The sequence below is a fragment of the Macrobrachium nipponense genome, chromosome 19 (assembly GCF_015104395.2).
Source record: "Macrobrachium nipponense isolate FS-2020 chromosome 19, ASM1510439v2, whole genome shotgun sequence".
In the NCBI taxonomy this organism is placed as follows: domain Eukaryota; kingdom Metazoa; phylum Arthropoda; class Malacostraca; order Decapoda; family Palaemonidae; genus Macrobrachium; species Macrobrachium nipponense.
In genome coordinates this window covers 35530102-35539712 of record NC_061088.1, presented here as the reverse complement: position 1 = coordinate 35539712, position 9611 = coordinate 35530102, and the positions used below count along the sequence as shown (strand labels likewise).

Genomic DNA, 9611 nt, shown 5'->3' with positions numbered 1-9611 from the left:
TATATATATATATATATATATATATATATATATATATATATATATATATATATATTATATATATATGTTTGTACGTGTGTGTATGTAATGTATGTATGTATGTATGTATTGTGTGTATGTTATGTATGTATTGGTATATATAATATATATATATATATATATATATATATATATAATCTTGATGCATATGAATAGGTTGTATCTACTGAATAATAATATAATAACAATAATGAGAGAGAGAAAGAGAGAGATAGAGACAGAAAAAGACAACTTTCTGCAAAGCGAAACACACACACGCACAGACAGACAGACAGACAGACAGCAGAGAACTTACTGCCAAGCCAAATCAGCGATGAAATTCCAGCTGAGGTTTAGCAAGGAGAAACGTACCCATCCTACTACCTTTTATTTTTCTAGTCTCTTTTTCTTTTCGTGTCAGCATAAGAGGAACACGATCTAGACCAAAGAACTCGCTGCATTTTTCAAGTCACGACAGCGGTCTTTGTTAAAAACAACGACCAACCACCGGTCGATAGACAAGAAGAGGGCATAGATATTTTGATATGTATTATGATCATTTTGCGGGCTTCTCTCTTTTAATACCGCCTCCATTATTATGACTTATAGGGGTCATTATTGTAATCAGCCGTGGTAGTGCTGGCAACCGCATCTGATGTAGATTAAGTTTTTTATATATATATCAAGTTACGGGCAGCTAGCGAAACCAGGAATTTTGTGTCACTGTTTCGCCGTGTTTTGTACTAGCCCGGGACGAGTGTGGGAAGGGGTGGATGTCCAATGTCCCTAAGTGCATTTCGCTATTTGCCTGAAACTGCAGGCGGCTCGTGAAATGCCTGGTTTCGCAACTATTGTTCTGTCAATGAGAACACCGATCTGAAGCGTACTAAATCTGGTTTCGATTCTATTTATTAATGATTTCCCTCGGTACCTGACCGCGGTCACATTTTTGCGTTCTGTTTTTTTGTTTTTCTTTCTCACACTGGAACTGTAGATTCTGGGAAGGCCGGTTCACAAGGTTAATAATCACTTTGTCTTCCTTCTTCCAAAACATGATCATTCACAAAAGGGACTGTATTCCTCCGGGAACGAAACTCACTTCTTTAATTGTAATAATTTCGTTACTTCATCGCGACCGTGATCGCTTTTTTGTATGCCAATAATGACGCTCCTGTGGCTTTCATTTGCGCATAAACAAAACATCCGTCCTTCTTTGCCCTTTGACAGAATGCCTTTGCCTGTTAACCACAACCTTGCTATGAGTCACGACCTCGAGCACTAACTATGGCTGCGTCATGTTTCCGTTTTGACCACTGGACTCGCCTACAGTGACAACTAAACATCTCGCTGTTTCCATGGGGATACCAAACAAAACCATCCAACGAAATCACGCACGTCCTCGCAATATAAACTACCAGCTTCGTGTTTTTAGCCGCCCGGGTTAGTTCCCCAGTCGTGCAAGTGTCCGCTGTCAAAATGATTGCTTTCGTTAACATCAGAAGAACGATGGGTTTTTCGGGAAACGGGACTCACACATCGCCATCTTGAATTGAATTCGAGATGGCGATGATTCACATCGCTTCCACGGAGTCGGGGATCGAATCCAGGCCCTTTAGGTATAAGGCGATTATCAGAACTGCTAGATAATGGTTGTATAGTGTTTTTACGTTGCATGGAACCAGGGGTCATTCAGCAACGGAACCAACGGCTTTACGTGACTTCCGAACCACGTCGAGAGTGCACTTCTATCACCAGAAATACACATCTCTCACTCCTCAATGGAATGCCCGAGAATAGAACTCGCGGCCACAGAGGTGGCAGGCCAAGACCATACCGATCACGCCACTTAGACGCTGCTAGATAATGGTGACCCTTATATAGTACACAAACGCACGTAGATATAGACCAACCTACCTGTCCATTTATCCATCCATTAATCCAATACCTATATTTGTAATAGCCACAATGCCCTCTTCACTCCTGAAATTCTTTGCCCTTTTTTGGATACGCTTGTCACTACAAAGCCTCGAGATCTAACCTGAAAGAAATATGAAAGAAATCATGATGTCCGGCAGCGGGAAACGAACCCGCGATACCATAATCATCACGACGAGGTCACTTCGCCGACCTGACCACGAGAAGTTAAGAGGGCATCGTGGCTATTTCATTTACATATGTATCTGGTAAAAATGACCAATAAATTCTCTCTCTCTCTCTCTCTCTCTCTGCCACACCTACATATGTTTTTGTATATATACACTCTTGTAAGACATCCGATGTCCATATTTTACCAGTGATCAGGAGCATAAAAGGAAGTGCTTGAAATATATGGTTGCAACGTTAAAATAGTGTTTTATGAGCCTTACATCTTCAAATTATACTGTTGTATTACAGTAAAAAGATATTCAGACGAGCGGGTACCCTCTACCGGAAGTGGCATCTGCAAGAACAAAGGTGGCCCCTGATAGTCACCAGGACAGAATGTTTATTTGTTTCTTTGTTTGTTTTTATCACTACTGAGTCTTACAACACATTATACTTGAAATTCCTGATCACTCACTTCCTTTGGAAACCTCCTGAGCTCTCTCCTACTTCTTCGCGTTTCCTGACTATAAGACTTAGAAAGCTAGCGAGGTGGCTTTGTCTATCTGTCGGCACTTTCTATCCGCCCTAGGCTAGAGGGCTGACAATTGGTGTGTTGATTATCCATCCTCCAATCATCAAACATACCAAATGGCAGCTTTAGTAGTTTTTCTTTTAAGGTTAGAATTAACCATGATCGTGCTTCTGGCAACGATATAGGACAGGCCTCTCACGGGCCGTGGTTAAAGTTTCGTGGGCCGCAGCTCATACAGCTTTATACCGAGACCACCTAAAGATAGATCTATATTCGGTGGCCTTGATTTTAGGCTGTACAGGTTTTCACCAGACGCGCCCGTCTGTGTCCCCTGGTAAATATATTGATTTAAAACTTACAACAGGCCCAAGGAAGCCTGTGTAAGAAGTAATGTATTAAATATAAGCCTAACCTGTAGGTAAACTTTCATCCAACCTGAAAACAATGTACTATTCCTTTATTTATTTATTTATTATTTTTATTCGACAAGAGTTCGGATCCAGTCAAGAATCAGTTACCCCGCAAAGACCACTAATACGGATAAAGATTTTTGAACCTCAAAAAAAAAAAATGTTAAATACGGTCATTTAAATCCATATTCAGTTCCTAAACCAACAAAGCATTTTTTTTATTCGTCATTGCATCTTAGATATTCCTTTCTGGTGAGTCTTTTGATTCGACAAAACATATTTAATACAAAAAATTCTTTTTCGATAAATTCAACTGATTGATTTAACAAAAATTTCGTCTACCAGCTCAGAGTTGCCAAAAAAATCAACATATCCTAAAATCGACGGGTAGCCTGTGCAAGGATAAACTCAGAGGACGACTGAACATCACGAGGAACCTTCATTTCGACAAATCAGTCCATTGTAAAGGTTCTCATTTCTGTCTAAACCGAATTCTTCCCTATTCCCGGAATTATCTCGTTTCAAGAGGTGAAGGCCCTCTCTATGGGGGGATGAAGGCTGGGTTCGGCGGCGTTAGGCTAAGGGCTGGGGAGGGGGTGGGGGGGTGGGTGGCGGTTGGCAGTCAAGGGACTGCCAATATCTGGGTTTCGAGAAGGAAAGTGGCAGTGCTCACAATTTATTACCCATTCCGTTCTTTGGAAGATGAAATACGAAGCTCATAAACCTAATTCAACTCCATCGCGAAAGAAAAAATATGATGCTGAAATACATATTTACAAACAAACTATGGTTTACAGTTTTCAAAGGTATAAAAAAACAGTAAACCGGAAAGATGTTTCAATTTGCTATCTACGTTTTTTCTAACATTTACGATTTTCTCTCGAATAAAAAAAAAAATAGACTATCAGTAGTTCGACAAATAAGTGAAGTTAATCCGAGCATTTTCAGCACCTAATTAATTTTATAGGTGTAAAATGCTCACTTTACGTAAGCTTAGGACAGTCGTAAAGAATGCTGTTGGTCAACCCACCGCATCGTCCCACCCCCCTCCCTCTCTCTCTCGCTATCTGTGTGTGTGTGTGTGCATGCGTGTCACCCTTGCGCAAAATTATACTATATTAAACAAAGTTTAACTCAACTTGCTCTATGTAAGAGCTGTGACTTGCAGTAGCCACTTACGTGGTATCAGTAATACTACCATATTAACACCATAGCTACTGCCATTCATTGGACTAGTTCAAACGAATCCGGACAGCTTACGTAACCGACGAAACTCGCCTTGGTCTATTGGGAACAACCGGTGTGGTGCTGCAAGTCACGTGACCACTGCCCCCTAGGAATTGTTGGCAACTCAATCCAGCACCTATCCTTGGTTATATAACGACGCCTTACAACGGCGTCCTCCCTCCTGTTATAACACATAACGAAATCTAATAGCTTGATACGAAATCCAATAGCCTGGATAAGTGCAAACTATCTAACGCTGGGACTATCGTTTAATGAGTTTTATCTTGTTAGGTTTTGCTAATAGTACCATTAACTGCCCCGCAAAACATAAAATGAGAAAGTTTGGCCGGATGCAGGTGAGCTGGAGTGATATTTTGTTGTATAATTAAAGGCAACGAGTTATTTATTTCTCTTCGAAGGTCACGCAAGCATTGCGATAAGGTTACAGAAGGATTAAAAACAGCCGATCACCACTTCCTGTCGGCGCAAGGCGATCGCTCTTTGTTGTTCTCTTCCCGGGCACTTCTGGTTCTTCCAGATAAGGGTTCAAATCGCTTCATCTCGGCGGTGGACAACATGATGTGATTGTAAAATGGAAATAAACCAGATAATAATCATTTACAACCGAACGATTGTATCTCATGAACGTATCAAAACACCGAAACGTAGGCTGATCCTTCACTCTATAGGAATAAATTCTATTTCAGAAAAAAAAGCCACGTCCAGGTTCACGAGATTCGCTCTGGGTAGAATAATAAAGGAACTGGAGGTGAAAGAGGACAATTATGACAGCACGTGAATAAAAAAAAAAGCAAGGATATAAAATTAACGTTTTCACTCTTGCCGTGGTTATAATGACCGGCTTAGTCCAACCAGGAACCCCAAAATCTATTCCTGTAAGATAGAAATTACTTCAGAAGATATGTTTCCTGTAGATTATATACCTGGTAGTTAGTCGACTGTGAGGAGGAGGAGGGGAGGTCGGTCGTATCCAGGCTGGAGAAGGATTGAGTCTATCAACCTTCCCCAACACAATTGGAGAAAATGGCGAATCGAATTATGCCTGGACCTAGCAATATATATATATATATATATATATATATATATAATATTATATATATATATATATATATATATATATATATATCTATATATATGTGTGTGTGTGTGTGTGTGTGTGTGTGTGTGCCTGTGAGGGTTTAAAATAAATAATGACAAAAGATGTGATGACGAAGTATAATGATATCAACTTTTGATCTTCTCCCGTTTACAGTCCACCATTAGTCAAAACCTGTTTTTTTTTTTTTTTTTTTTTTTTTTTTAGTTTTCTGTAAAAGGAAACTTTCGAGATGGCTTTGGGTGTCCCTCCGCACTTTTTCTGTCCGCCCCGAGATCTTAAAAACTACTGACGCTAGAGGGCTGCAAATTGGTATATTGTTCATCCACCCTCCAATCATCAAACATACCAAATTGCAGCCCTCTAGCCTCAGTAGTTTTTATTCGATTTCAGGTTAAATTTAGCCATGATCATGCGTCTGTCAGGTACCGTTATGGGTGCTAACAACATAGACCACCACCAGGACTATGGCTGAAAGTTTCATGAGCCGTGGCTGAGAGTTTCGCACGGCATTATACGGTGTATAGAAAACTCGATTGCGCAGAAGAAACTTCGGCGCATTTTTTACTTGGTTTTTCTATGAAGGACTGGAATTGGCGCATATCGGGTTTCTAAATTACGTTTTCGAAATCGCCAAAGTTATTAAGGCCAAAGTCCGAAAAATAACGACTAAAAGGATGAAATGAGCAATAACAGATTAAGAGTTGGAGACAATTGGACCGGCTGAAATATTCTTTTAAAACAAGTCTTTAGATTACCATTATTTATTATTATTATTATTATTTTTATTAAAAGTAATGGCTACTTCAGCAGCATTACACTTGTAGAGATTCTTCTCTATTTTCCGAATAGCGGCTTTTTCCGTGCTACTTAGACAGGCTAGTAGAGCGCCTATGGAGGTCATGATCTAATACAGAGTCAAAATTGGTGTATATATTTGAATTTTACAGATAAACTATGATACCATAGTTATCTAAGTCATTAACGATATATATATGTGTGTGTGTGTGTGTGTGTGTCTCTCTCTCTTTCTTGAAGCAAGCGAGCTTTCGTCTGGAGCTGCCAGACATCCTCGGGCTGGGAAGCTGAGGGTGGGCTGATCTTGAAGCGGTGTCCGTCCTCGTTTATATTTGGAGTTGACAGCAGGGGGTCTGCCCCATGCTGATCTACTATTGGCTGGTGGCGGTAGGTCTTCGTTTTCATTGGTGGCTTGAACCGGGTCTCAAGCCACTTTCCACGCGTTGATGGTTGCGATACTGTAAGTCCTGCAGCCGCCTAGACCTCCTTAGCGGCGCGGTTACGTCGATGGGCGTTTCGCTATGCTGCGGGACGTCACGGCTAACTTGATTATGGTTGGCTGCAGGAGTATCTCGTTCGGGGGCGTTGTCTTCCGTGGAGTTGTCGTGCTCGGTGGTCGCTTCTCATCCAGCAAGTAAAACCTACCACTAAATACGGACCGCCAGGTTAAGAAACTTTCTACCTACCCTACGAGTATGAGAAGACCTGCCACCAACTACGACACCACCGAGCACGACAACTCCACGGAAGACAACGCCCCCGAACGAGATACTCCTGCAGCCAACCATAATCAAGTTAGCCGTGACGTCCCGCAGCATAGCGAAACGCCCATCGACGTAACCGCGCCGCTAAGGAGGTCTAGGCGGCTGCAGGACTTACAGTATCGCAACCATCAACGCGTGGAAAGTGGCTTGAGACCCGGTTCAAGCCACCAATGAAAACGAAGACCTACCGCCACCACCCAAAAGTAGATCAGCATGGGGCAGACCCCCGGCTGTCAACTCTCCAAATATAAACGAGGACGAACACCGCTTCAGGATCAGTCCACCCTCAGCTTCTTCCCCAGCCCGAGGATGTCTGGCAGCTCCAGACGAAAGCTCGCTTGCTTCAAGAAAGAGAGATAGAGAGAGAGAAGTAGAGAGAGAGAGACATATATATATATATATATATATATATATATATATATATATATATATATATATATATATATATATATATATATATTATATATATATATATATATATATATATATATATATATATATATATATCGTTAATGACTTTGATAACTATGGTATCATAGTTTATCTGTAAATTCAAATATATACACCAATTTTGACTGTATTTGATCATGACCTCCATAGGCACTCTACTAGCCTGTCTAGTAGCACGGAAAAAGCCGCTATTCGGAAAATAGAGAAGAATCTCTACAAGTGTAATGCTGCTGAAGTAGCCATTACTTTTAATAAAGAATGCTTGAGAGAGGGTCTGCTTCCTAAGTACACTAATATTATTATTATTATTATTGCTAAGAGGACCTTCGAAGTTTTTATTTCATTCATACGGCGCATTCAAGAACTTGACTAGAAAGACTCCCAAGAACAAAAACCCCAAATTTCAGTTTCAGTTTGAATAAGTCGTTGAACGATGTTGTTTCCGCTACCGTTTTCGTAATTTACTTGTTTTATGATTATTTCTACAGAGAGAGAGAGAGAAAGATTTTCTTAAAACCAAGTAACAATGTCGTTTTTTCGGAATACATTTAATACTTTGATAGCTTGTGAATTTCTGTCCCACGCAGGCACAAATGAATGTACTCTAATTCTCAAATTCTCTTCCAGGTAACCGAAGTCTGCCTCCCCTCGGCAAAGAGTTATAAGAAGCCCAAGAACTAAAAGGTCTGTCAGAAAAACCAGACGAAACACATCCACATAAGGAGCGGGTTTCTTGAGCCAACGTGGACCGAAGAATCAAGAAAAATCTAAGAAAGTGGGCGGAAACCATTACCAAATAATATCCAAAAAGTTTCGTTATCTTCAAAGATTAAGTGCAGCCAATGAAAACCTTCCCTCTGGTCATAGTTCCGTTGGAAACTTAAGAAGTTATTAAAATATTTAATCCATCCACTAGAAATCTTGCAGTTATTCAGCAAAACCATTTCAACTGCTAAATAAGAATTATAGTAGTTTCCGTCAATCAAACCTTTCGTTTTCCTGAGAGCTAACCTCTTGACTCGGGTAAGAACACAACACATACCATGACCCACAGACATTAATAAGTGCCCAATGCCCAACGACGTCTACGAGTCAGACTTGGCCGAAGGGCCACAGTCAATCGATCACAACGCCTCCTGGAGTTCGTCCAGCTCCAATTCCTCGGGGGAATCCACTTCGATGAAATGCGGCAAATCGACAACCCTCACCGACATAGCGGCGTTCCCAGAGTCGCAACCCTTATTAAAGAAGGGCGTGAAACAGGCGCCATCTTGCCAGTGTTGTGGTCAACCGATAGGGGCGCCCACCAAAACGCAAAGACTAAAAGACCGCCTCGTCCTAGTGGTCAAGAACATCACGGTGGAGCCTCTCATGTTTCTCAACGTGATGGCCTGGACGATCCAGACAACACTCGTCACCAATATGGTTCTGGAAAAGGTGAGTTTCGGGTTCTGCGAATCATTCAGGAAACGATGATACTGTGTGATATCTGGATTTGCAAAGTATGATTTCTGGTTTTGATAGAGGGGAGTTTCTGTTATCATTGTGACTCATTGGTTCGGGAAAAAGGTGCGTTTTTGATCCTGGAAAAGGCCAGCCTTTTCCATGTGGACTGGGAAAGTTGTTGGTTCTGAAAGATATTGTTTTTCTGCTAATCTGAAATTTTGTGCCTGGTGAAGATCTTGTTTTTGGTCTGGAAATAGGACTTTTTTTTCTTTTTTCTTATTTGGAAAAGGTGTGTTCTTGGGCTTGGAGTAGAGGATAATTTTAGTTCTGGAAAAAGTGGGATTTTAATCCATAAACCGGTGATTCTCTGATCTGGAAAATGCGAGGAATTTTAATTTATTTTCATTTGGAAAAGGTGAGTTCTTTGTCCTGGTACAGACGACTTTTTTGTTCTAGAAAAGTTGAGTTTAATCAATAAACAGGTGATTAGCAATTCTTGCAAAGATGCCGGTTCTGGAAAATGTGAGCTCTGGGGAAATTGTACGTTTTCGGTTCTCGAAAAATTAAGTTCATGGTTCTTGAAAAAAAAAATTATTTTACTCTGCCAAACAGCAAGGGGGTTGTTAGTTCTAGTGATTATTTTTGTTTTTTACAAGGTGAATTTAACGTCCTGGACAAGCTCTCTTATTATTCTGGATAATTTGAGGCTTTTAGGTTGTGCCCTGGAAGATGTGAGTTTCTGGTTGTAGAAAAAAATGAGTTTT

The 9611-nt window shown here is 40.7% G+C and overlaps 1 protein-coding gene across 1 annotated transcript in view; it reads left to right on the top strand.

Annotated features, from left to right (window-relative positions):
* Positions 1-9611, top strand: part of LOC135216188 (lysosomal proton-coupled steroid conjugate and bile acid symporter SLC46A3-like) — a 37446-nt gene that overhangs the window by 15093 nt on the left and 12742 nt on the right. The window contains exon 2 of the mRNA XM_064251325.1: positions 8029-8838. Coding sequence (XP_064107395.1) covers positions 8473-8838 — 366 coding nt within the window. The 5' untranslated portion in view covers positions 8029-8472. The remainder of the gene's footprint in view (positions 1-8028; positions 8839-9611) is intronic.